Source organism: Drosophila nasuta, chromosome X (genome assembly GCF_023558535.2).
Source record: "Drosophila nasuta strain 15112-1781.00 chromosome X, ASM2355853v1, whole genome shotgun sequence".
NCBI classification, from domain to species: domain Eukaryota; kingdom Metazoa; phylum Arthropoda; class Insecta; order Diptera; family Drosophilidae; genus Drosophila; species Drosophila nasuta.
Genome location: NC_083459.1, coordinates 29,362,028 through 29,389,895, shown reverse-complemented (window position 1 = coordinate 29,389,895; position 27,868 = coordinate 29,362,028). Strand labels below are relative to the sequence as shown.

General features: G+C 36.6%; 1 protein-coding gene and 1 long non-coding RNA gene across 2 annotated transcripts in view; one reads left to right on the top strand and one right to left on the bottom strand.

Moving 5' to 3' along the window:
• Nucleotides 1-50: 50 nt before the first annotated feature.
• On the bottom strand, nt 51-14,547 carry LOC132796745 (kinesin-related protein 4). The gene is given in 6 exon segments (XM_060808008.1): nt 51-3,496; nt 3,529-6,629; nt 6,631-7,070; nt 7,133-7,244; nt 13,064-13,731; nt 14,476-14,547. Coding segments are annotated over 5 exon segments (4,527 nt in total). The 5' UTR covers nt 13,311-13,731; nt 14,476-14,547; the 3' UTR covers nt 51-2,869.
• A 1,836-nt stretch (nt 14,548-16,383) lies between these two features.
• LOC132795333 (uncharacterized) overlaps nt 16,384-27,868 on the top strand; it is a 96,674-nt gene continuing 85,189 nt past the window's right edge. Inside the window, exon 1 of the long non-coding RNA XR_009633432.1 lies at nt 16,384-16,956. This is a non-coding gene — a long non-coding RNA (uncharacterized LOC132795333). The remainder of the gene's footprint in view (nt 16,957-27,868) is intronic.

The window sequence follows — 27,868 nt, the reverse complement described above, 5'->3', positions numbered from 1 at the left end:
TTTTTGTTTTCTCAAGCAAAATTCATTAGATCCATTCACTGGCCAAGATGTTGCTCTCTCTCTCTCTCTCTCTGTTCTAATGTGTCGATTACTTCGCTTTCTCTGTGGCCGCGCGTCGTCTGTTTTATAAGGCTGTTCGCATATCGTATTCTATATATATTGGGATTGAGGCAAACTATCGATAGTACTAACGATAGTTGAAAGAGTTTACGAGAGAATGTAGCAAAAAGCTAAAGATAGTTTGCACAAACCACATACATATAATATATATATGCACATATGTATGTAACTGTGTGTATATATATAATCAATCAATATAATAATTTGTTCACATTTATATTTCAGATAGTTTAATGCATTATTCATAGAATTTCTCATTTGATTTTTGCTTTAGGCCAAAATACATTTTACTTTTTTTTGTACTCAATTATCGACAAAAAACCGAAACAACAATTTTTCAAATTTCAATATTCTCATTATCCATCCATTATTCATTATAAGTAGTATTACAATTTTCACCGGGGATACGGGAATCGTGGGCAACTAATTGTAAATTGTGCTATCGATTCACGATAAGTATTACTTGATATACATAGATTGTTGTTGTTTGATTTTTAGCGGTGCATTTCAAACATAATTCACTCGAATCATAATCGATATTTCATACTATATACTATATATATATATATATTAATATCGGGTAATACTTATCTAACAAACTGAACTCGCAATGTTGTTAAAGTTAAAGTCGTAAGTTTTTCTCAATTTTTGTGTAACTATCACATGAATATATTTGTATGTATGGTATCTAGGAAAACCAATTGACGCCGTCTTTTTATTTCATTGGGGATTTCGGGGAAACAGAAACTCAGACAAACTCAGGACGGAAGTAAAAGCTGAAATCAATGGAACATAAGGCTTATATCGCTAGAGTCAAATATCACAACATCACATATACATAAGTACATATATATTATAAACGGTAATCGATAATCGATCGATAATAATCGTATGCAATCGTATATCTATATATTTATATATGGCATATATGGGCACACTTTTTTCTCTTTCTTTCTTTCTCGCTATCATCTTTGTTTCTCTCTGATACTTTCACTGATGATGAGGGGCACAACTGTCGGTAATTCAGATTCAGACTTAACCTTCTACGATATCTAGATGTATGGTATGTGTGTGAGTATGGTCAGGAACTGAAATAGTGTCAAGTTTCTAAGATGTAATACTCTAGAAATGCCATAGAAAATAGTAGAAAAAGTATCGAGTATTATCTGCTGTATCTGTGGATGGTCTATCATAAAAAATATTTAGAAAAAACATTAGCTAATTTCGATATATCGATAGCTTGTTTTTGGTTAAGTAGGAGAATAGTGGAAGGGGGGGAGGGAGGTTGGGAAGAATACGTATGTGTGTGTGTATCTCGTCTAATTGTTTAGAGTATCTTCGTTTAGCTAAATTGTATAAGTATTATTTTGCATTATCGATATCATATTTGATTTGTTTCATCCATGCCTAAGTAAAACAACCTTCAACAATAATATTTCCTGCAATATTTGTGCTTGAGATTTGCCATCTCCCTTCCACTCTGTTCTCTCTGTCTATCTCTCTTTTCTGTTTTTGTTTTTTTTTTTATTCAAACTTGTTCTCTGGTTTATATCTATAAGATAAAACATTTAAACATTCAATAATATTATTATGTATTCTGTAACTTTTCTGCTTATTTTTCGTTTATTATATAATCGAGATTTTTCAAACGTTGCACGGCGATAAAAACTCACTTTAGAGACATCGAAAATAGTTTCGAGAAGTGTAAAGTTGGTTTTTTTGTTTCCGAGCTTCGCTCAAATTTGAGATATTTTGCTAAGTGTAATATCGTTGATAGAACTATAGATTGGAGATTCTGAAGAAAACAATGTTGCTTTCTCTTACGTATTTGTAGTATTTGATTTCGTTTTCTCGTTTCTGATATCGGATAATACGAATTACATTTGATTAGCGTCTTATATATCTTACTATAGTTAGTTGTGCATTTTTTTTTTTTGTAGTTACGAGTCACATTGAGAAATCATAATATCATTAATATTATTTGATGAGTGGCATATACCCTTGCAGTCTAGCCTATGGGAACTGGACTTTTACTAAAGGTAATCAACTGAAATTTGGTAGAGTTGTGTCTCATGAGGTGTGCTTTAAGATATGTTGTAATCATATAGATCAGTTGATGAAGTATGAGAATTTCAATGTTCTGTTTTCGATGTAAAGATGTCGACTAGCCTAATGTAACTCGGCTTCTTCTCAATAGATTCAGCTGAAACTTGGCACAGTTAATGCACTTTATATTTAGATGTATTTGAAAGTGAGAAAGCAAGGGTATTTGGTGTCAGTTCCTTTTACGGAATTAGCATTTCTTTATGAATTGTAGTCTAAACATTTGCACGCTTCAAACATTTGCAACAATTAATAAAAATGTAATAATTACGTTAATTATTTAGTAGCCTGTGGATTGTTTTCATTCACTTGTTTTGTTTTTTTTTGTTTTGTTAATTAACTATGACAGTCAGATTAACTTTGAGTTAATTTACTTAGTTAAATTATTCAATACGAGGTTTTCCTTCGATTTATAACGAGTAAATTATTATTTGTTGGGAGTGAGGGGGAAAAACAAGTTTATAACTCCCAAAGTAGCTCAGGTTGTTTAAGTTAAATCGTTAAATCGTGTGTTTGCAACCAAAAGGCAAAGAGGCAAAAAGGCGTTTTATATATACACAGCAATTAACAACTAAAAGTCCTAACATAGTCTTGACTAGAAATAGAAACGTAACGTATATATAAAGATAGGGGGAATATGCTTCTCTTACAAATTAGTTTGTGCGGCTGCCGCAGTTGCAACCGCTGCTGCTCCGGCTGTTGTTCCTGTTCCTGTGGCTGTTCCCGTGGCTGGGACAACAACCGAAGCGGTGGCACCGCCTCCGCCACCGCTAGCCGAAGAGCCTCCGGAGGAGTTGCCACCGATTGCGGCACCAATGCCACTGATGCCACCCGCCCCGCTGGCCGAGTGCATCGCCAGGCCATGCTGCATCCCCATGCCGGTGAGGAGTTCATGCTCGGTCTTCGCCTGACGTAACCAGTTGCGTAAGTCGCGGGTCCGTTCCACCAGACTTGTGGTGTAGTTGACCGCCCGAGGACTCTGGGAGACAATTGTGTTGGCCGCCAGAATGGCGCCGCCCATCGAGCTGTGCATGCGGCCGGCGGCCAATTGGCGATACGTCTCAAGGCGATCGGCGAGCGTGGGTATCGATTGTGGGGCATGGACCGCAGCTGCAGCTGCCGCCGCTGCTGCTGCCACAGCAGCTGCCTGGGTTTGTTGAGTTGTGGCACCGCTGAGACTGTGTGTCGAGCTGCTGCTCTGAAGCGTTGGCATTGCAGCGACAGCTGACGATGATTGCTGCTGCTGGTGCTGTTGGCTCAGCATGTGCGACCAGCTGAGCTCATTCGGGGATATCATCGGGGGGCATGGACATGCCCATGTTCAGCGTGGACAATGCCTGATGTGAGGCTGTCTGATGTTGGTGTTGGTGCTGTTGTTTTTTGACTGAGTATGTCGAGTATTTCACGTATCTCGGCATTCAGTATCTCAAGATTTTGTATGCATTCGTTTGACTCCTGCTGAAAGTATTCCTTGCGCTTGTGCAAATCGGCACCGCTGGCAAAGTCCGTGCTGCTAAAACCGGAACTCGAGTGCGACGAGAGATCACTCAATGTGGTCGCATCGTCCTTGGGCTCTTGCTCTAGCGTTGGCTTCTCCTTCTCGTAGATGCGCAACAAACTTTGCTCCAGGTGTCGCAATCGGATCACCTTCTCACCGAGCAACGCGCGTGTTCGATGCAAATTCACCTCCATTTCGGTGAGCTCCTTTTCCTCCTGTATCAGTTGATCGAGCGAGTGACGGGGTGCTGCCAACGCAATTGTCTTGTGGCGTTGCTTAATCTCACGCTGACGTGCCCGGAAGTTGGTGCGTTGTGTGCGCAACGATTCCTTGGCTCGCCTCACCGAATCGCGTTCCAGGTGTATGCGATGCTTGAAGAACTCCAGCTCGGAACCGACCACCGAACCCACGACCGCTGCATGTTCATTGGAAATGTCCGTGAAGGGATAACGGAGATGATAGGTGGTGTCGAGCGTATGCTCGGGAAACTGATCCTCTAGATCCTCGAGTTTCTGCAACTGATGTCGCAAATTCTCCACCGGTGTGCAGGGACGTTGCTCCATCAGCTGCTGTTGCTGTGATTGCTGCTGTTGTGGTTGCTGCTGCTGCTGCTTGCCGTAGTTGTTCGAATTGTCCGAATTGAGACGTGACGTCGACGCGGATTTGGTTCGCGAAAAGAGTTTCTTCCGGGGCTGCATCACCGACAACGATTTATTGTTATTGTTGTTGTTGTTCTCCTGCTGCTGCAGAGCCACCGCCTCGGAATCGGAATTCCCATTATCGCTCAACACCACCGCCGATGCCGAGGGCGTTGGTGTCGCCGTCGGTGTGGCCATCGCAGCCAAATACCGTCCCTTGCTGTAATTGTTGGAGATCGTTGTGTCCGATTGACTCAACGAGGTGTTCGTATCGTCCTGCAGCTGCAGTGTCTTAATGTACTTGCTGGCAATCCCAGGCTTACTTAGATGCGTCTTCGGGGGCACCGGTGGCTTCACCTTGGCCGCTGCACCCTGACTGCCGCCGGTCGTTGCGGGACTTAGGCCACCGGCGGCGGTCGCTTGCTCCGAGTAGCTAAGCGAACGATTCTCGCTGTTACCGATCGAGGGTTTCTGCGAGATCGAACGTTCCGTCTCGGAACCCGTTGTCGTATTCGTATTGGTGTGATTGTTGTGATGGCCGTGATGTGTCCCATGATGATGCGTGCTATTGTGCTGTTGCAACGCCTGCGCCTCGCGGCGACGACTGCGTCGCTCCAGCGACAACTTGACGTCGGTCTTCAGGCGCACATACTTCTCCTTGAGGCAACGGTATTTGTCCTCAAGCAGCCGCTTCTCGCAGCGCACCTTCTCGTACAATCGCTCCTCCCCGGTGTCCCGCAATCGTTGCTTCTCCAGCTCCAGTTCGTGGGCGAGCTTGTCGCGCATTTGCGTCAACTTTGCGGCATGTTCGCGTCGCAATATTTCCTGTTCGCTGCGCAAATCCCGTTCGAGTTCGTGCAACAGCTCCGCGTGATTCGACTGCAGCGTTGCCATGCGTGCCTTGTGCTCGCTGACGACCTGAGCGCGCTTCGCCTGCAGCTGATGTTCGAGCTGTGAGCGATATTCCTCTAACTGCAGTTCAAAGGCCTCCTCGAGCTGATGCTGATGTGAGGTCAGGCGCAAATCGTACTCGTGCCGCAGACTCTTCAGACGCGTCTCGTGCTCGCGCTTAATGTGCTCCATATCCTGTTGCAGCTGCTGCAGCGCTGCGGCCTCGTTTAACACTCCCTCGCCGCTTGCAGACGACTGGCTGTTGTTGTCCTTCTGCTTCAGCAGTCCCACCAACTTGCTAGCCATCTTCAGGGACCGCAGACCGAGTTTATCGGTCGCCAGCTGAGCCGCGGATTGCGCGGACTTGCGTTGAAGTTGCTCCAGTTCGTGACTGTGCTTGCGTCCCAGCTCGTCGAGATCGAAGGGATTGTTGCCCGCGGGGGTCGTCGACGAGTGCAGCGATTCCTGCTCCGATTTGTTGATGATGAAACTGCGCACTGAGCTGCCCTTCGAATCCGAGTCGGTGTCTTCGTACAGCGGCTTGACAGCGGCGCTTTCCTTCAGCTTGTCGAGGTAACTGCTCGCTGTTGTCGTCGCCCCTCCGCCGCCACTGGACTCGCTTAGCTTGACGGGTTCCAGTTCGGGAACGGAGCTCTGTGCGGATTTTAGCATCTGTATGGTTTGTGCCTTGGGCAGATTGATGATGCGTATGGATTTGTTGGCATCACTGATGAAGGGATTCAGACTGCACATGCCCTCCATGGCATCGGGATCAATCACATCCTCGTCCCAGACGTCATCGTCATCGTCTTCCTCCTCCTCCTCTTCTTCCTCCTCGTCATCGTTGTCAGCATCGCGTTCGGATTCATCGCCACCCTCGTCTTCAGAGTTGATGGACAACTCGGGACTTTGGTTGAGTTTGCGCAGACTATTGTTGTCCTCCTCCTCGGGTGAGCTGCGCAAGCGTATCGTGTCCTCCAGATTGAACCGCACGCTCTTCTTATCCTCTCCACCGCCACTGGCACCCACCACAATCACAGCATCCTCATCGCGATCGCGTTCGCGATCGAAACGTCGCCGCATATCCGTCAAACTAGAGTCGCGTAGAATTCCCTTGACGCCCGGTGTGCTGCCCAGCTCAATGGGAGGCGGAGTTGCAGTCGCTGCCGCTGAGGTTGTCGGGACAACAGTTTGTGGCTGTTGCTGCTGTTCGAGGTGACGTCGCGACTTGAGGAACATGGCCCCGGTGCCGGACAATTGAAATGCTCCGCCTGAACGTTGCGTTGCTGTCCCCGCTCCTGGTGTTTCTCCACCCGCAGATGCGGGAGATTGTCCGCCGAATTTCATGGCCAGACTGATTTGTGAATTCGTTTTGGCCACCTCAAAGCGTGTGTTCTTCACCGGCTGAAAGATGGGACCAAAGTTCTTGCTGCGCGACTCCAAAAAAGCGACTGACACCGCCGCTAAATCCGCTTGGACCGGGAAAACTATTTGCTCCGCTCGCTTTCAATTGCTGTGGTTGTTGCGGTGGCTGTTGCTGCTGTTGATGCTGATTCTGACTGCTGCCATTGTTGAGGGGTGAACTCATGTCGTCGAGCAACTCGTCGGTGCCCTGCATACTGCGTATTCCCGAGTCCAACTGCGACACATCATCCGAGTTATCAATTATGGGAGTCGCTGCTCCGACGCTGCCTCCGGTGGCGAGCTTTTGTCGCGTCTGCTCGACGAGATCACGATAGACGGCGTCCAGCGGATGATCCCACTGTGATTGCTTTGTCCGCGTATTGTGATAGTAATGTCCGCTCTTCTCCTCCGAGTAGCTAGAAGAGAATTCCTTCACTTAGTTTGTGCTTTGCATTTAGCTTTTTTGTGCAGGACTCACCAGATCTTCCACTCGGGCGGCAGGGCGGCCATAAGACCTTCCTTGGCCAGGTATAGCAAATGTGTCTCCTTGCCGGGCTCAATGCCAATCAGCGTCGCATAATCGTTGATCTCTGCAATATGCAAAAAATAATTCAACTTTTAGCAGTGTTATAAGTAAAATCTATTTTGTATTGACATTTTCATTGAAAATGCCAAGCTTGTGATGGGAAATGTATAAAATTAAATTAAAGCTGACTTGATTTAACTATTATTAAAACTTTGTAAACTGAGTTGATTTCACTTTGTATTTTAATCAAATATGGTATATTTTCAGTATTTTTGCGGTACATTTGTTTTGCAAGCCGGAAAAAAAATTATTTGAAAATATGCTAGCTTTATTCGTTTACATTTTTAAAGTTTATTCAAAACAAAAAATGTAGAAATTAAAATCGATTTTTTTTATTTTTGTTGATTTCCTTTTCTTCTAGTCTTTTAATAAGCGATAAAGGTAATATTTTCATTGAAGTCAAAGTCAAGAAATTAAAGGTTAGTTTCACTTATTATTTTGTTAATTTTTGAATGAGTTTTATTTAAGGTTGCGGAAATTGATTGTAATAAAGTGTTTCTAGAAGAGTTTATTTATAAAGATTTGAATTGAATATCGTTAAACCGATGAGAGAATTATATTTCAATTTGAGGAAGAGTTTGAGTTATTTATTTGATTTGGCATATAAAACAAAATTGGGTTGCTATAAAACTATTATCAAAATTTCAATTAAAAATACTGAATTTTGAAACTGTATAGTTCAGTATATTTTTTTGTATAAATATCTTGCTCCTAATCTATCCACACTTATTGAGCACTGTTTGCAATTCTTAGTGAAATTCCTAAAGACTGTGCCTTGGGTTTATTTGTTTCGTGTGCTGAACTGAGCTGGCCCAGTTAGCTGACATAATATTTATAATAGCAATTAACTCAAATGAAAGCACTACAAACTGTGTCAAAGCGTGTGCCTGACGTCAATGCAGCGCAGTGAAAGGAAATCCTTGTTAAGCACACACAACAAAAATAAATGAGAAAAAAAAGGAATAAAAGTGAAAGAGATTTTCCTTGCTTTCAATGGAGCGTCGCGCCTTTCATTGAAATTGAGAAGGGCGCAAACAAAGCTTCAAATCTTGCATCGCAAATCGCAAATTCTCAATGGAAGTTTAAGCTGCACTCTGAGATTGAAACTGAAAATGCTTAAAAATTCCATTTGGTTGTGCAAACACATCAAATTGTGGGCAAAAGCAAAGCAAAAGCCGGGCTAAGAACGTCTTCTTGTTCTTCTTCTTCTTCGTTGTTGACGTGGCCTGCATTTTGCATTACGCTTATCGATTTCAGCTTACTCCTTTCCCTTCTTCCCTCGCTCTCGCGCTCTCTCTCTGTCTCTTTCTCTTTGTTTGACCCACTGCAACCACTGAACGGCGCCAACGACTTGACACTACAGTCGACGCCACACAACAAGAGCAGACTTGAGCCAGCGGTCAGTTTGTGCGTTTCCACTGGCAACGAGCAAAAGCACCACAAAAAAGTTTTGCTAAATACCCTGTTAATTAGTCGCACATTGGGTATGCACAACCGCATGTCAACTATGTAACAGAGTATTCAATCGATGAATACTTTATAAACATAACGAATCGAGGTAATGAGCAAAAGCACTACACGAAAAGATTAGCTTATACCCTGTTAATTAGTTGGGTATGCACAACCGCATGTCAACTATGTAACAGAGCTCTCAATCGATGAATACTCTGTAAAGGTATCGATTAGAATTATTAGGTTGCATTTCAGAAAAGAAAACCTCTTTCATTTCGGTTTTATTAAGAAACGAAATTCACTTAATTGAAATGTTTTATTTAACAAAATAATATTCTAAGCTTAATCTTGGAAATAATCAGCATTGATTTGGGTTTTATGAAAGCAGTTTAGTAATTCCCATTAGTCAGTAGGATTTATCAACAAGTGTCTTTTTGTAAAATCATTTTTTTTCTTTTTAGTTTTCTTTTTGTTTGTATCTTATATTTATATTTTAAGCTTAAATTTGCAAAACAAGCACACTGTATTAATTCATTTATAGCGACTCAACGCCTGAATACCCTGTACAACTTTGTTGTGTCGTAGTAATTTTTACGAAAGTATTTTAAAGTTATGTACATTTTGCGTAATTTTGAAGCTAAAGTCTCGAAGATTGGCATAGACAATAATTGGATAAAAATTATGGAAGTTATGGGTTAAAAAAAAGCTATTACTACGGGGCCTTAGTTGCTTTCGTTGACAATTTGGTATATTGTATAAAATATAATATAACAAATATAGCGTTTGGTCTATTGTGCACTCTATCATTTTTTATGCATTCGGTATATTTTTAGTATATTAACTTGATATATTCTGAAATTAATACCGCAATGTTTTGTTTCTATTCAAAATGAGTAGCGGGTAATATATCAATATACCACATATAGCATTATGTATATTAGTATTTTTGCGGTATATTAATTTGGTATATTTTGCAATTAATACCGCACTGTTTGACTTTTATAATCGCACAGAAAATTGCACTCGACTGTAGTTTTCTTATTTGTTAGTTTTATGAAATCCACGTTTAGGATAAGCGTATTGTAGGTTATTTAATAAGCGTTCCATCTTTGAATTGCGTTGTAGCTCACGCACTTCACAACGGGGTGTTATTTGTTATTTTAAGGGCACACTCACGTTTGAGACGAGACAATTTTGGTTAGGCGCAGGTCCAGTCAGGTCCTGACAACTTGCAATAATCCAACTGTGGTAACAATGAAAGCCAAAAGGCATGTCAACAACAGTCACCGAATGTTCCACAAGCTCGAGAAGTTCTGGTGTTCCCACTCTCTCTCGCTCTTTCTCCCTCTCTCTCTCTCTCTATAGTATAAAGTTCCAGCCCCGGAACAGCTGTTGGTGTCCTCCATCTTCAACTCCAACCCCAAAACCAAACCCTAAACCGAAAAGGGGAAACAAAAACAAAGCCACAAAGCAGGGAAACAACAACAACCCCCATTTTGTTGTTGTTGTTGGCTACACAAAGCATTGCAGGTTGACCCATTAAAAACGAACGCGCTTGAAGGACAACGTTAAACGCATTAAATAACAAACCCCAAGGACTGAGAAATACGCCCCAGACTACTAGCAAACAATATAACATACTTCATAATTAAATATACAGCAGTGGTGTATAATTATTGTATATACAGACAGTATCATGTAATCGCATTTCATTTCTAGTCAACAAACTAATCGCATTAAGCTCTCATACAGTGAAAATTGCTGAAGAAGAATAAATCTCAGACGGAAGAAGAAATATCTCATTCGATTCAAGGAAAGGTCAAGGATAGAAATTATAGTTGATTGATAGTTTGCTGCATAAAGAAGATTTTATGGCTGCGGTTAGGACTGCGGTTTGACATATCATGCAATCTTAAGTGAATGCTTCGGAATATGTTGCAAATTGCATTCTGAAGCAAAGCAACTACTTTGCTCTTTCTCTTTTACGACCTCTTCGAGTTATAGATAGTCCCATACTCGGAAAAGGTGATGACATTTCACAAAATTTCGTCATCCAAAGACTCAGAAACATTCTTGTGTAATTATTGTGGTTTCTGTTTCCACCGTAAATGGGTTTTCAGAAAAAGGTTATTATAACTTTTTTCAGGCAGAGAAACAGGTTTCTCCCTATAAAGTATATATATTCTTTATTAGCGTCAACAGATGAGACGTTATAGGCAGATCCGTCTGAACCCTTACATCTCATCAAATTGTAAAAGATATTTCAGAAAAACTGTTGTATGTCTGAATAGACTATATCGATATACCAAATGTAGCATTTAGTATGTTTTTGATATATTAATGTACTATGTCGATATACCAAATATTTGTTTGGTATATTAATTTACTATAAAGGTATAAAGGTTTACTATAAAGGTAAACATTAGTATTATTTTTGGTATATTAATTTACTATATAATGTATAATGTGCTATATCGATATGTGATATTAACATTTAGTATGTTTGTGTATTTTTTTTGGTATGTCGATATACCAAATATAGCTCTTGGTATATTTCAATATTTTTTCGGTATATTGATTTACTACTACTACTTTGGCATATTTCAGCATTTGTTGGCATATTCATTTGGTATATTTTGATCAGAAAATCAGTATCCTGCAGTCGATCACAGTCGACTGTAGCTTTTTTCTATATGTTGGCTCTATCTCTAAACACACTCAACCGAAACCAATTGCAAACTTTTGCCTGCATAACTTATTGGAAATCGTTTGAGCTGCAAAATGACACCAACAAAGTTTTGCATAAAACGTCCATTAAAGGGTCATGCGTCATAGCGTGGATTGACTGTCTGTCTGTCTGTTGGCAAAAGTCTTTAACTGTCAGTGACAGACAGCTTGTGCAACTTTATGACGCATTTCAATAATGACATTCTGCATAAAATTGAAAAAGGTGACGGATTTAGTTTGACAAGAGGACATTAAGAGCGTTGATTTAAGATTGTGACAACCGCATGACATCGATATCATTTTCTTTTAGCTTGACCAACAAAAAATAAGATGCAGAAATTATAATGATTACAATTTTTATTGAAAAATCAAAAAATTAAATAAAACAACTTGTTTAAATAAATTAAAATTTCATGATTTTACAAATAAAGAACGTAATAAGTGTTACAAAAATATAGTATTTAAAAAAAACTATTAATAATCTTTAACGAGACGTGGAATTTTTTTTTTATATTTCGGTACTTATTTGGAAGTTTACAATAAAATTTAAATATTAAATGTCCTTTTTTAATCAGCTTTTAATTTTAATCTACAACATACAATTTTTCAAATATAAATAAATATACAAGTTTAATAAAATTAAATAAAATTCCATGATTTTATAATTTTTGCGTTTAAAGAACATAATAAGTGTTACCAAGAATATTAAAAAAAAAAATAATGCTATTTATGATTTTTATTAAGTTTTACAAGAAATATAATTTTTTTATATTTCGAACTTATTTGAAAGTTTACAATAAAAATTAAAGTTTTAGAGTTTTTTTTTATCAATTTTGCAGTTAAATTTACAACATAAAATATTACAAATATAATTAAAAATTAAAAAAAATTCCATGATTTTATAATTTTTTGGTTTAAAGAACATAATAAGTGTTACAAAAAAATATATTTTTTTTTATATTTCAAACTTATTTGGAATTTACAATAAAAATTTTAAAATTTGTAATTTGTACAAAATAAAATATTACAAATAACACTACAGAAGTTAAAATTAAAATAAAAATGTATACAAATTAAATTTGCAACATAAATATTACAAATATAATTAAAAATTAAATAAAATTCCATGATTTTATAATTTTCGCGTTTAAAGAACATAATAAGTGTTACAAAAAAAAAAAAACATAAAATTGGAATTTTTTTATATTTCAAACTTATTTGAAAATTTACTGTAAAAATTTAACTTTTGTCATTTCTACAACATTAAATATTACAAATAACACAACAGAAGTTAAAATTAAAATGAAAATGTATACATTCTTAGGATGACAAGAAACCAAAAATATATTATATTTAATAATTTTTTAAACTACGTGAGTTAAAATATAATAAAAATTTATACATTTTGTAGAACAAGAAACCATATTAACATTTTTCCTGTAATTTTTATATTACGTACAACTTTTTGGACTTATTTGTTATTTTCATATTTTTTTTGCATTTTAATGAGTATGAAATTGAAATTTTGTAATTAAAAGTTCGACTTGGGTTTTGCAAATAAGAAACACAAAAAAATAGTAACTAGGGCGACTTCTTCGGGGGGAATGGGGAATGGGGAGAGAGGGGGGGGGACTCTCGACTCACCCTCGGATGATGGGAGGCAGGCTTCGTCAAAGACCTCCTCGCAGATGACCGATGCTGTGGTCGCCGATGCTGCCGACGCCGACGCAGCCGAGGCAGAGGCAGAGGCAGCTGACAACGAGGACACGGCTGGCGATGTGTAGCCAAGTCGCTTGGCTGTCGTCGCTGCTGTTGTCATTGCTGTGGGCGTTGTTGCCGGCGTTGTGGCCAGCGATGGCGTCGCCGACGAGATGCTCGTGTTGGTTGCCATAATAACTTGTGCCTAGTTATTTTTTTTGTTGTTTGTTTTTCTACTTCTCTTCCTGCTCCGCTCCGTTCCGTTTCTTTCTCCACTACTTCTTCTGTCCTTCTCTTACGCTCCTTCTACTGTTGCTTTTGTTGTTGTTGTTGGTGTGAAACTTTTTTCCCCGTTGCTGGCTTAGTGTTGACTAATGTCGCCGTCAGATGTCGCCAGCGTTGCGTAAGTGTTGAGCATGCTGCCACCAATACATACACACTGCATCTATATATATGTGTGTGTGTGTGCCTGTGTGTGACCGGCAGCAGCAAATGCACAAATGCAGCAGCAGCAGAAGAGCAGAGAGAGATGATGACGGTGATGAAGGCGTATAAATCGAATCCCGACTGCTCTTCTTCTTCTCGTTGCTGTTGTTGTTGTTGCTGGCTGTGACCTAAAAAGAAGAGCACAAAAAGCAAGACGGAAAACAGCAACAACAAAAGAAGGAAGCGGATAATGGATAACTGTAAGAACGAGTTGGCACGAGTTGCATGTGGTGGGCAGAGTAGGAGTGATGGCAGGTGGGTGGGAAGGGGGGAGTGGCTGGCAAATGCGTTTGCTTGGCAACAGCAAATTCCACACATACACACACACACAAAGCTAAGCAAAAGAGTTTTTGTCGAGTTGTTGCTTTTTTTTTGTATTCTCTTCTATCAATTTGAACAAAATATAGACGCACACACCAACACACACACACACATACACACGCACGCAGCTGTGTGCGCAATGCACAAAAAAATACTAACTACCGTTATACCTAACGGTATACACTCGTATTGATTTTTCACTTGAATTTAATTATGCGTTGGCGTTGCCAACAGCAGCACAACTACAACTACACACTTCACACACACACACACACACACACACACAATTACTCGGTACACACACACTCACACATTTGCATATTCAACAATTAATGCAAAAATATTGCCAAAAAAAAAGTAAAACAATTCATTAAAAATTCGCACTTTAAGTTGGCTTCACTTTAATTTGTCACAGTCAGCTGCAGTCAAAAAAAAAAACAACACAACAACAACAACTAATATTTGCACCAATTTGCTGGCTAACTTCTAAGCTTAAGTGTGTGTATGAGTGTTTAATTCAAGAAATTTAATTCACAAAACTTAATACCGACCGATCCTGCTGCCGTCGTCTTCGGCTTTTCAGTGGGAATGTTGCCAAGCAGCGTGACCGCTGCTTCCATTTTGAAAATATCCTATTTAACGTAATAACAATATACCAAAATATACCGCAAGCTATTTGAGACTTGCGCAGCTTTTCGAGTACATTTATTGCTGCCAAATTATTTTGTTAGCATTCGAAAATACTTTTCAAAATTGAATTAATTGCTTTTTTTTAAGCATGACAAATTTAAGAAATGAGAAATTTAAACTGAAAAAAACAAAACTGTTTTGTCACAAATGTTGTCCGCAGGATGTGTTTGTCTCACCGTCTTATCGATAACAGCTCTAACGATTGCTGTTAACAGCAGCTGTTAAATGCACAGCACTGAGTGAGCAACAGCTGCGGGTGCGTGTCTCGGCTAAGTGTGCGCAAGCTATGTCTCGGCTACGTTTTTGGGACTTGCGCACTGCGCAGCTCGTTGAGTAACTTTACTGCTGCCTTGATTGTCAAAGCAAACTTTTTGCTAACATTTGAGTATACAATTCAAATATAAATTAGTATTTTCTTTTTAACTTCTAACATAAGAAATTTAAACTTACAAAATTACAACAATTTTGATCACAATTGTGTCGCACCATTTTATCGATAACAGTTTGCTGTTAACAGCAGCTCAGCTCGACTGTTAAAAAGCGAAACGCGTTCAGTTGTCGTTGAGTGAGCGACAGCTGCGGTGCGTGTCTCGACTAAGTGCGTGCAAGCTGTGTCTCGGCTACTGCGCCTCATTCGTTAAATTTTCATAGAGTCAAAAAGTGTTGCATAGTTTTAGGCGCTAACTTAAATACTAATTTCATTGAGTGAAAAATGTATTTAATTTATAATTCTTAGGTTTTTCCCCGCTTGACAACAACAACAACTTGTGACATTTCGCATTTTCACTTGAAATTTTCAACACAACGCAGACAGCGGTTGTGTTAATTGATAATGCGAAACGAGATAAAACTATGTTGTGTTATATTTCGTGTTAATTTTGTGCTAAACAATAATTTATTACAATTTACGTTTTGCATATTATTTTGCATTTTACTAGCAACTGGCATTTACTTAATGCCATCCATAAATACTTGTGGCAGCAGTGGCCCCTGGGGCAGGGCGTTCGAGTAAATCAATGCCAATAAATACATTAGTGGGCATCAGAATCGATAGCAAACTGATCGCATCGGATGCCATAGCGATGGCCGGCCGGGATGCATGTCGTGACATGCAAGCGCATGTCGTGTTGACGTGTTTTCCGTGTTGTGCAAAGTTCGAGAAACAATCAAAATTTGCCTGTCTGACCGTTGTGAAAGTGCTTTTACCACTATCTCACATAACGGCCACGCTGTTGCACTTAGTGGCAACACTGATTTTTATGTCATCATTTTTTAAACCACATTTCACAATCATAACAATACAGAGCTTAAAGGGAGAGTACATAAAACATTATAAATTGAAGTTAATTCACTTAACTGCAATTAATATTGAGGCCGTTAAGTGAATTTTGGTTGTATATTGTAATCTTTGCGTTAGTTAGTCATTTCTTTTTATTTTATTGTTTACTTAGAGCCAAATTACAGGGTATCTTATAGTCCGAAAATTGCTAACTAATAAGAAAGCGCAGAAACTTCACTTAATTGCAATGCGTATTGAGGCCGTTAAGTGAGTTTTGTTTGTATATTGTAATCTTTGCGTTAGTTAACCTTTTTTTTTCTAAGTATTGCTTACTTACAACTAAATTGCAGAGTATCCCATAGTCCAACATTTCTTGCCTGCTTTAAATGCCAAAAATACTTGAATTCAAATATACATACATATATATATTTTGACGTACAACTTGATTCTAATTGAACATTTTTCTCTATTTATTTTTTCTTTGCAGTTTCGTTTCGTGCCGTTTCGTGTCTCGTTCGTGCCTAAGTCGTGAGTCATACGTTCGTTTTCGTGATTCATAGTTCGCTTTCGTGCTTTCTTCGTGCCTTAATCGTTTCATCGTTAAATCGCGTCCATCGTCACTTTTATTTTGCTTTCGTGCCTAAGTCGTGACTCAATCGTTTCATATTCGTGCTCATTCATTTCACGTTCGTGTCACGCGTCGTGTGTGTTGTGTTGTGACTTAATCGTTTCATCGTTATCGTTCATCGATAATCGTTTCGTGTTTGTGTCACGCGTTTTAATCGTGTCTATCGTATCCCTTATTTTGCTTTAGTGCATTACTCGTGCTCATTTATTACGTGTCACGCGTCTATCGTGACTCTTATTTCGCTTTTGTGCTCGTGCTTTCGTGTCTTACTCGTAACTCGATCGTTTCATAGTCAAATTTCGTGATCGTGTCACACGTTTTCATCACGTCTATCGTGACTAAATCATTTCATACTCGCTTTCGTGTCACGCGTCGTGAGTGTTGTGTTTGGCTGCTCACGGTGTCATCTCTAGCTGTGCTGCGGGATCCGTTGGGGTAAGTGCGATTTGTGGCTGGAAATGCGACTCATTGAATTTCAGTAAAAAAAATAAAAAATAAGAAGAGAAAAAAATATACTACAAAACAAATGGAAAAAAAGATGGGGAAAAAAGACAAAATTGACGCTAAAGTGAGAAAAGCTTTCAAACGAATTGAATGTGAAATGTTGATATGCAAATGAGCAGTTGTTGTTGTTGTTGTTGTTGTTGTTGTTGCTCGGGTTGTTTACTTTATTTATTATTTATTTATTATCTATTTTGCTGTCGTGTTCGCAATGCCTTTTGCACTTGTTTATAGAATTTAATCTTTAATGCGAATAAATGGAAACATTTAGCGATCGCCTACAACTTGCCTTCCCCCTTTCCCCTCACCCATCCATTCCCCTCTCTGTCACCCTTTCTTCTCATTGACCCGAGACGATGGCAGGGCGCAATTAAATGCACATTCATCATACGCCCGGTGTTACAAGCCACCAAGGAGCGATAACTTCTCTTCTCTTCACTCTTCTCTTCTTTGATTTTCTTGACATGTGTTTGCTCGCTGAGGCATTTGCATACAACTTGTTGACATGTTTATGCATGCAGCATTTTTGCAATTTGTTGTTATCGATAACAAACACAACTTCGACACCCGCTCACTCACTCACTCACTCGATTGCTGCTAATCGCTTCCTCGAGCGCATTAATAGCACTCGTTGATTCATAAACTATTCACTTATTCACTTATTGCTGCACTCGATAACACACACTTTGAAACGGTAAAATGGCTATTAATCACTTTGGCTTTGCCTTTGCTATTTTAATGTCCCATTTAAGTGCTCACTTCGATCGTTGTGAACGTTGTGTGTTATCGCCAATGAACCAGTTCTTTGCCTCAGTGCACTTAAATGCCTAAGCATTCGATCTGGATAAACACTTTACTCACTTCATTCACTTTTCTTTTAGTCACTTTGCTCGATTAATCACAAATTTGTTGCATTTTCTTTTGCCATCTGCAGTCTTGAGTGTTTATGTGAACTAGTTCAATTTTTTAGTTTCAATTCGAAACGTTTAAAATTCTCTATTTCGTGGTCTTTCTTGAAGGTTTACTCACTTATGATAATTCACTTTTCTTTTAGTCACATTTTTCATTCATCACCAACTCGATTAGTCACACATTTTTCACATTTGCTTTTGTCATCTACAGTTTCGAATGAACTAGTTCTATTTATTCGGTTCATTTATGTTTTCTAAGCCATACTCACTTCCATTCACTTTATTCTTTTTTCTCTTTTACTCACTTTATTCATTCCTAGTTCGATTTATTACAAATGTTTATCATTCTCTTCAACCATCTGCAGTTTTGTATGATTTTGTGTGAACTATTTCTTTTTTATTTTGTTGTTTCCAGTTCGTAACGCATTTAAATTATTTATTTCTTGATTCTTTTTTAGGTTTACTCACTTCATTCACATTTCTTTTAGTCACTTTGCTCGATTAATCACAAATTTGTCGCATTTTCTTTTACCATCTGTTGTTGTTATGTGTGAACTAGTTCTTTTTTTCAGTTCCAATTGGTAATGTATTCAAATTCCCTGTTTCGTGTTTATTGTTGAGGTTTACTCACTTCATTCATTTTTCAATTAGTCATGAATGAATCAGAAGCTCGATTAATCACACTTTTTGTACCATTTTCTTTTACCAACTGCAATTTTGTGTGAACTAGTTCTATTTTTCGGTTCTAATTCTAATTCCAATTCGCTTTACTTTATTCACTTGTCTTTTATTCATATTTTTTATTCATCACCAGCTCGATTAATCACAAATCTTTTGGCATTTTCCACAATAATTAGTACTTTTAAAATATATTATGAAAATATATATTCTTTTTTTGCTGGCAAATACTTGGTACTTGATAAATTTTGGAGATTTCAATTATAAAATAATTAATAATAATATAAATTAATAATAATATAAATGAATAAGACTCTTGTGTGCACATTGCGTATGCGTAATTTGAATCAATAGCAAAAAAGTTCAGTTTCTATCAGTATCTATCAAAATTTCATAAAAACTTTAAAACTTTTTAAAATATTGATTTTAATTTGCAGAAAATCTTAAACTTTTTGCCTTTGTTAAGTATATATTTTTAAACATTTGGAAATAATACTTAATTTGTATCTGTTGTCTTCATTCTTCTCATTGGTAATTCTTATTTTTGTACACAGTTTAAAATTCGAATTTAGTTAAATAAAATACAAATGCAAAACTAAAATAAATTCATTCTTTGTTGCTTTCTCACCACTGTGCGTTGTATATATTTTGGAGTTGTTGCTGCTCTGATTGTTGTTGTTGTTGTTATTGTTGTTGCTGCTGCTGTTTGGATTAAATTGTTTCAATTGCAAACGCTGCTCACAATTTGTCAAGAGTCGCAAGTGGCGCTTGATTTGTGTTTGCCGCGTTTCTTGTTCTCTTTGTTGTTGTTGTTGTTGTTCTTCGCGACGTGTGGCAGCCAAACAACAACAATAACAACAACAATTTAAAATTGACAGCGATTTTTGCCATTCGTTGGCTGTGTTGCTTGCTTTGGCTTTTCAAAACTAATCACGACTAATGAAAGAGAATAACAACAACAACAACAACAACAACAACAACAACAAACAAACAAGTAAGAAAACTAGAGGCGAGTATGCTCGACTCTGAGATACGCACAACGCATTTTGAAAGAAAGCAAAACAATCTGGTAGATTTTTTACTCTTTAGTATATTATAAATGTAGTACTATATAAAAACACTAAATATAGCCTATGGCATATTTCGGTATATTTTATTCATTTGGTATATTTTAAATCGAATGATATTAATTTCGATTATTTTATACCGAAATATACCGCACATTCGGTTCAAAATATACTAAATTAATATACCGCAGACAAAACAAAAAATACCGAAAGACTATATTTGTTATATATTTTGAGTAAAAGCAAAATAATCCTATTATTCTTAAAATATATCAAATAAATATACTGAAAATTACAAAAATATACCAAAGGCTATATTTGGTATGTTTATAAAGTAGTACCATATTCAAAATATACCATAGTATACTGAAATATACTGAAGGCAATATTTGGTATATTGATACAGTGCTACATTCGAAATATAGCATAAAGAAACAAATCTGCCAAAGACTATGTTTGGTATATTGATACGCTACTGCATTCAAAATATACCAAAGAGTACTAAAATATACCAGATTGTTAGCTAAACCAACTAAGACCTATAGTATGTAGGCGTTCTCCATAGTATTTGGATATTGAATTGTTTCTTAAATACCTTCTACAATTTTTATCTGATTGCAACCAAATTCAGGAATGAAAGATGCTATAGGTTAAATTGTCTGTAGCTTTCAAATTACATTTGTTATTCGATTTTTATCGCATTGCGGGGCGTTAGTGGGCGTGGCAAGAAATTAAAACAATTTTGATATGCGTGTAAACTTAACAAATGCTGTCGAAAAAGAATGATAGCTCTATCTTTTACAGTCTCTAATATTTAGGTGTTTATACAGACGGACAGACAGACAGACGGAAGGACATGTCTATATACATAGTGTCGACTATTGATGCTGATTAAGAATATATATACATCAGAGATGCTTCCTTCTGTCTTTTACATTCATTTTCTTTAGGCTATAATACCTTTTTAGCCTATAAGTAACGGGTATAACAAACAAACGAATGAACGTACAATAAACTCGGCTTTGGCATTTGGGGTCGGGCACGCCCCATAACTGGCCGACAGCAAGCTCCGCTTACCCCTCTCCCCACTTCCGCACTTCCCTCAGCTGTTGGTGATTGACACAGCGCCAGGCTTGGGCACGGCTAAAAAGCTAAACAATTGGCGAGGGAGTTCAAGCTAAGAAAACACACAGTGAGAAGAGGACTGAAGAGTGAGGGAAGTAGAGGGGGAAGTGGAGTGGGAGAGAGGAGAGAGGGGCGCGGGGAGCAGTTTGTCCAAATTGCAGTCAACGCAAAACAGATTGAACAAACTGTCCTCGTTTGGTCAAGCGACACACACACACACAGCTAACATAAAAGCGACGATTTTCCCTGCTTACCTCTTCCCCTCTTCCCCCTGCTTACCTACCTCCCCCTTCCCCCCTCTGCTGTGTGACCTAGCTCTGAAGCACAGGCTTGGAGTCAGGCCATAACTTAGCCAAATGTCGTGCCAACAACAAACAGTCAACTGATCTTGGCTCCAACTATTCTCTGCCTCTGACTATTGTGTGCACACATTTAACTGCTTCAAAGATACCCTAGACAGCTGAGTGAATGGGGTAGTTAGGTGCTGAGTCAACTGCAGTATGGAATTGTTACTTCAATTTTCAATTTTTCTATGTATAAAACATGAAGTGATTGGATTATAATAGAGTTTTTATTGTTGTGTATTAAACTTCTCTATATGAGAACTTAAAAGAGAGACTTGTACTTCATAAACGATTGTAGAGAACTATCGATACTTATTGACAGTGTGACCAGATAAACGCTAGTAGGGTTGCCAAATGCATATCCAACAGAACAGAGAAGTAAAATTATTGAATTTACAACTTGTTCATTTTTTCTGTGTAAATTTTAGAAAGTAACTCAGGAATTCAATAGTAGCGAACTATCGATACTTATTGACAGTGTGACCAGATGAACGCTAGTAGGGTTGCCAAATGCATATCCAACAGAATAGAGAAGTAAAATTCTTGAATTTACAACTTGGTCTTTTTTTCTGTGTAAATTTTAGAAAGTAACTCATGAATTCAATAGTAGCGAACTATCGATACTTATTGACAGTGTGACCAGATGAACGCCAGTAGGGTTGCCAAATGCATATCCAACAGAACAGAGAAGTAAATTTATTGAATTTACAACTTGTTCATTTTTTCTGTGTAAATTTTAGAAAGTAACTCAGGAATTCAATAGTTTTATTAATTCTATTCCATTCTATTATTAATATATTGTTTTTCAATTTTTGTTAGCTCCCAAATGAACTTAATTTTTGGTGATAATAAAGTTTCGAAATTCCTATTACTTTAAACTTTTCTTTTTGGATAATGTTATTTCTTTAGATATAAATAAATAATTTATATAATAATTATTTTATATTCGTCAAATATTGCTGTAAGGCATAATTTCAAAGTCATCTATAATTTGACTAAACTTTATTAAAAGTTACCTCAACCTGATTAAAAGTAATTCACAATTTGCAACAACTTCATGCTACTCACGATTATTCCAAAATTCCCTTGAAGAGTTCTTTTTTTTTGTATTTTACACTTCTTTCTTGGTAATTATTCTCTAAATTAGTTGTGCAAATATTTGGTAAACATTTGTATTGAATTTGTTGCTATCTTTTTGGCAATCTATGATCTACAAATGAGATATATTTTTCTTCTTTTTGATAATTAACACCCCTTTAGCTGGTAATTGGATAGCATCAAAAGTTGCCAAACGCATTGATTATATGATTATATCTAATTTCGATAAATAACAGAGAAATACTGCAAATTTCTGTAGAAAATTTTGACTGAAGCTTAACAAGTTGTTATTTTTTGTGTGATTATTAATTGTTGCTTATTAATTGTTGCTACAGATATTCCAAAATTGGTATATTTTGAAAGTATCGACATTCGGTATGCGTTAGTATTTTTTTCAATTATTGCAATAATCATTTCAAATATTTCAAATATGTGTGACATAAATTAAATCTTTGCTCAACTAAAAATTAACGATTATTTTTTGTTGGTATTAAAAGTTGCTTATAGTTTGTTCTTCAGTTTGGTTTCAAAAAGTGGTGTATTTGGCAACTTTTAGTATATAAACATACCAATTATAACTTTCGACATATTTTAGTATTTTTTTCGGTATGCCAGTTTTGTATATATTTAGAACAATACCGCTCTGCTTTGTTTGTATATCGATAAACAATTATAACTTAGTTTGGTATAATTTTTGGTATATTTTCCTACTGTTTTGTTTTAAAAATTGGTGTATTTTGAACGTAGAAGTACATCGATATACAAATTATAGCTTTCAGTATATTTTAATATTGTTTCGGTATGCTTCGTTTAGTAAATTTTTAAAATACCGCGATGGTTTTCATTATATATCGGCATTCGGTATATTTTTGTATTTTTCGGTATGTTCTCTTTTTAATGAATCTTGTTAGTTCTGTTTTTTTGCCTAGTCTAGGGTATTTGCTAGTCGTGCATTTGCTGTTGGTTATTTCAACTGAGCCCCGCCCGACAAATGTTATTGTGATTTCTGTAGCCGAGTTGTTTTGGCTTGCTGCGCCCAAAGTTCTCCACAATATGCAACTCCACCTAGAACCGAAACACGAGCTCTCTTTCTCTCTCTATCTCTATCTCTTTCTGTTATTTGTTGTTTTGCCTTCCTCTCGCCGCTCATTAAGTCTTTTGGCACGCGTCGCAGTTTCCTCCCTCTCTCTCTCTCTTTATCTCTCCCTCTCTCTTTTCTACTTCCTCTCGTCGCCCACATTTTGTGCTAATTGGAGCATTTGTTAAACGACTTTGTTGCTTTGATTGCATTTTACCCACTGTGCCACTTTGGCTTTGCTGCTCCATTAGCGATCGATCGACTTGATCAACTCTGATCGATGGATCGACTTACTCACTGACAGCATGAATTCTCGATAGTTAATGGCAATTCGATCTTGGAACGCTCAGAAGTAGCTGAAGAACTGATTGCTAGAATTTGTTAAGTAAAAACGTGTTGAAAATGTTTCACAAATCAACATAATAATATGAAAGTATTAATATTCGATTTATGAATATTAAACTACCACTTCAATCTTAGAAATATGTTTAAATGAGTTGTAGAAAAGCTGAAGAGTATAACTGACTAAGATCTTAAGTAATGTTAATACTTTGATATTTGATTTATGATTTTATGAATAAGATTACGTAAATTCCTAGAAAGATGTTTAAATGAGAACGTAGTTAAAAATCTAAAGAGAATAACTAAGAACTAAACTAAAGTTAATACTTTGATATTCGATTTATGATTTTATAGATCTAACTTCGTAAATTCTTAGAAATGAGTTGTAGAATAGCTAAAGACAATAACTGACTAAGAACTAAACTAATGTTCAAAATGGAAAATGCAATAAATGAATTTATATGATAAGAAGCGAGCTAAGAAATTTGTAAAGGCAAAAGTTAATAGTAGAATATTATTAAGGAATTCAATATTTGTCTTATCAAAGCGATGAGAAATGATTAAAGACAGCATATATGTATGTTTAAAAAGTGATGAAAATATTATATTAGAAAGAAATAAGTTCAAGAAATGTAACAAGACAAGGAAGAATAGTATTGAAGTCAAGAATTTTTATTAAATTGGAAAAGTTAAAAATAATAATATTTAAAATAAAAATAAATATGAGCAGCGAAGAATTAAAAATTTCTTACAAAGAAATAATAAAAAAATCATTTTAAAAAATGGTGAAAAACCAAGTGAAACTGAATATCGGAAGAAGAAAGATAAAGAAACCTAAGAAAAAGATAGGAATCAGGAACCTTTAAAAATTGTTTGAAACAAAGTGAAGAGAAAATCTGAAAGAGAAAGATTAGATAAGAAAAAGATGATTCCTTCAAGAAAATTTTTAAAAATTATGGAAATGGAAGTGAAACTGAAAATCAGCAGGAAAAAGATTAAGAAACTTAAGAAAAAAAGATAACTTCCTTAAAAATTATAGAAAACAAAGAAATAATATGATGAAAGGTGAAAAACGATGATGATTCCTTTAAGGAAACTTTTATCGAATTAAAAATTGATCAGCATTAGACTTGCTTTACTTTTTAGTTAATCGAACTACTTAGTGAGATCAGCAAAATATTTTGAATTCATCTATCAATGTTAACAGTTCAGTTCCCCTCAGTAAGCTGTCTTTGCAGCTGTTGTTGTTGTTGTTGTTGTCATTGCTTGAATTTGTCGATTTAATTAATGACTCAGTGAGGTAATCAATTTGTAATTTAATTTGCAATTTTATTTACATAGCAATTGATTTTGATTGTTGCGTTACAATTACACAGCCCGGCGGCATTTCGAGGCGTTTTAACCAGAGCCACTACAGAGCAAGACAGACGGACAGACAGACCGACGGATGGACAGCGAGATAGGCAACGAGACAGAGTCAGAGTTGCAGATACAGATACAGATACAACTACAAATACTGATGCAGTTGCTGTTGCTGTTACAGAGACAACGAGACCAGACTAAGACAACAACAACAAAAACGAGAACAACAACAATATGACACGACACGCCACGATACATTCGATATCATGCGATACTACGATATGCAAACTTACGATATCAAAGCAGCTCTCATGTGCTCTCTTCCAGTCTTGAACTATTCCTCCCTCTATCGAGGGACGTTTGTAGTTTATTTTAGTCATTGATCAACGATCAAACATTTCAATAATGTCATCGCTTACTATCGCTTAATCATATTAATAATGTCATCGCTTACTATCGCTTGCTTTACTATCGATAAATATCAAAATTTCATTTGAGTTATGGCACAGCTTATATTTTGATAGTTCACATTCAGCTTGATTCATTATTTCATTGAAAGTGCAACTTTAATTCTATTAAATACAGGTAACGTTTTAAAGCTTTTACCAAACTTAAGCTGCTTTAAATAGTTATCGATTTAACGGCTGTAATTTGTTTTGAAATTTATCACTAAATTTCATTTACTTCATTTACTTATTTTCCAATTCTTTATTTTATTTATTTGAAAATACAATTTACATGCTTTTAGCTGTCTTAAACGGCTTAAAATTGCTATCGATATAAGGCTGCACTTGCGTTATCAAATCGATCACTAAAGATGACGTTTCATTTACTGATATTCCCAATGATTGATGATTAAAAGCTTTGCTTTTTAGTTACGAAATTTTAAATTTAATGTAAGAATTCAGTAGTGAATTTGAATGAAAAGTGGACATATAGTATTTTACATTTGAACCGCAATTGGGTTAGGTGGAAGTTAATTTTCATTATATTATTTTATTATACCGAATATAGCCTTCGATATATTTTCAGTATTTTTTGTGGATATTAGTTAGCAGTATTCAAGCGATATACTAAATATGGCCTTCGGTATATATTTTTTTTTGCATATTGGCGGTATTTTGTTTGGCATATTTTGGCTCTATAGTGTATTTCTAATGGCATAGATATACTAAGAATAGGCTTTGGTATATTTTAGTATTTTTGCAGTATATTATTTGGTATATTTTAAGAAAATACCGCATTGTTTTGCTTCTATTCAAAATATGGGGAACGGGTATCTCACAGTCGAGCACACTCGACTGCAGCTTTTTTACTTGTTTTTTTTTAGCATATTGGCGGTATTTTGTTTGGTATATTTTGACGCTATAGTATATTTCGAATGGCATAGATATACCAAGAATAGGCTTTGGTATATTTTAGTATTTTTTGCAGTATATTATTTGGTATATTTTAAGAAAATACCGCACTGTTTTGCTTCTATTCAAAATATGGGGAACGGGTATCTCACAGTCGAACACGCTCGACTGCAGCTTTTTTACTTGTTTCATTGTTTGTAGAGCTTCTTTTCCTATTTAACATCCATAAAAAAGACTCTTATAAATATATTTAGACAGAAATTTATTCCAAGTGGGGGAAACTTTATAGAGAGCATATTCTAAAATATATATATTTGATGATAAGTACATCAAACTAACCTCGCATATCGCTGTAAATCTGTCTCTGTCTCTATCGCTGTCGCATGCGATACGATTTGATTTGGTTTTGTTTTAGCGCTTGCGATTGCATACAATTTGCATGAGATTAACGGCAACCCGGCTGCCTGAGTTGGGGAACTGTGCGGGGGTGGATGGAGGCGGGAGGATGGAGGCGGGAGGTAGAGTGGAGTGGGCAACATGTTTTGTTCAACATGTATGGATCATAAATAAAAATAGATGAAATTCCATTGACGAAGGTGTTAAATGCAAGCGAGCGCAATTTACATCATCGATTTTATTAGCCTCGAACGTTTATAATTCAATTAAATTGTTGCAACAACACACAGCAAATAGACAATTATTATAATTATGAAATGTACCAACAGCATTTCCATCTCCGCCCCCTCTTCTCTTCTCTTGATCTTCATCGAGCCGGATTAAGCAAGCAATCGATCCATTTGATCTATGGCTACAACCTGCTGACGCTAAAGTGCTTCCAGTTTTCATCTAAATTTCTGTTGCAGCCAACTGCAATTTGTTTATTGATTTAACTGCAATCAAATTAAGAATTTTCATTGTTTTTTTTTCAGAATTTGATTTGTATAATCTCTTTTATTCATTTGTTAGCATTATCTTCGAAAGAACGTATCTCAGATCTTTTAAAGTATATATGTTACGTTCTTGACCAGCGTCCTAGAAACTTCGATTTCAGAGACTATAAGAGATGGAGATAGATTTTTTTTGTTATGTTTCCACGCTTATCAAGCTTGTTTCAAATTTTAACTTAGTCTTAGTTCCTTTGGCTGCTGATGTATGTATATTAATTTAATATAATTTATATTTCGAATACAGTAATATATCAATAAACAAAAGATGACATTCAGTATATTTTTAGTATTTTGTGGTATATTAATTTGGTACATTTTTAAATCTATACCACAATATTTTGCTCTTATTCAAAATGGGTATCATAAACTTTTTTGTTTGTTTACTTGAGTTGTTATTCTTATCATTATTATTCAATGACTTCATATAATCTTTAGGGGGCTTTAGTTATTCTTTCTTCTTTAGCAATCGAAAAATCTTACAACTTATTTCATATACAATATATTTTTGAGAAGTTATCAATTAATTTGGATATTTA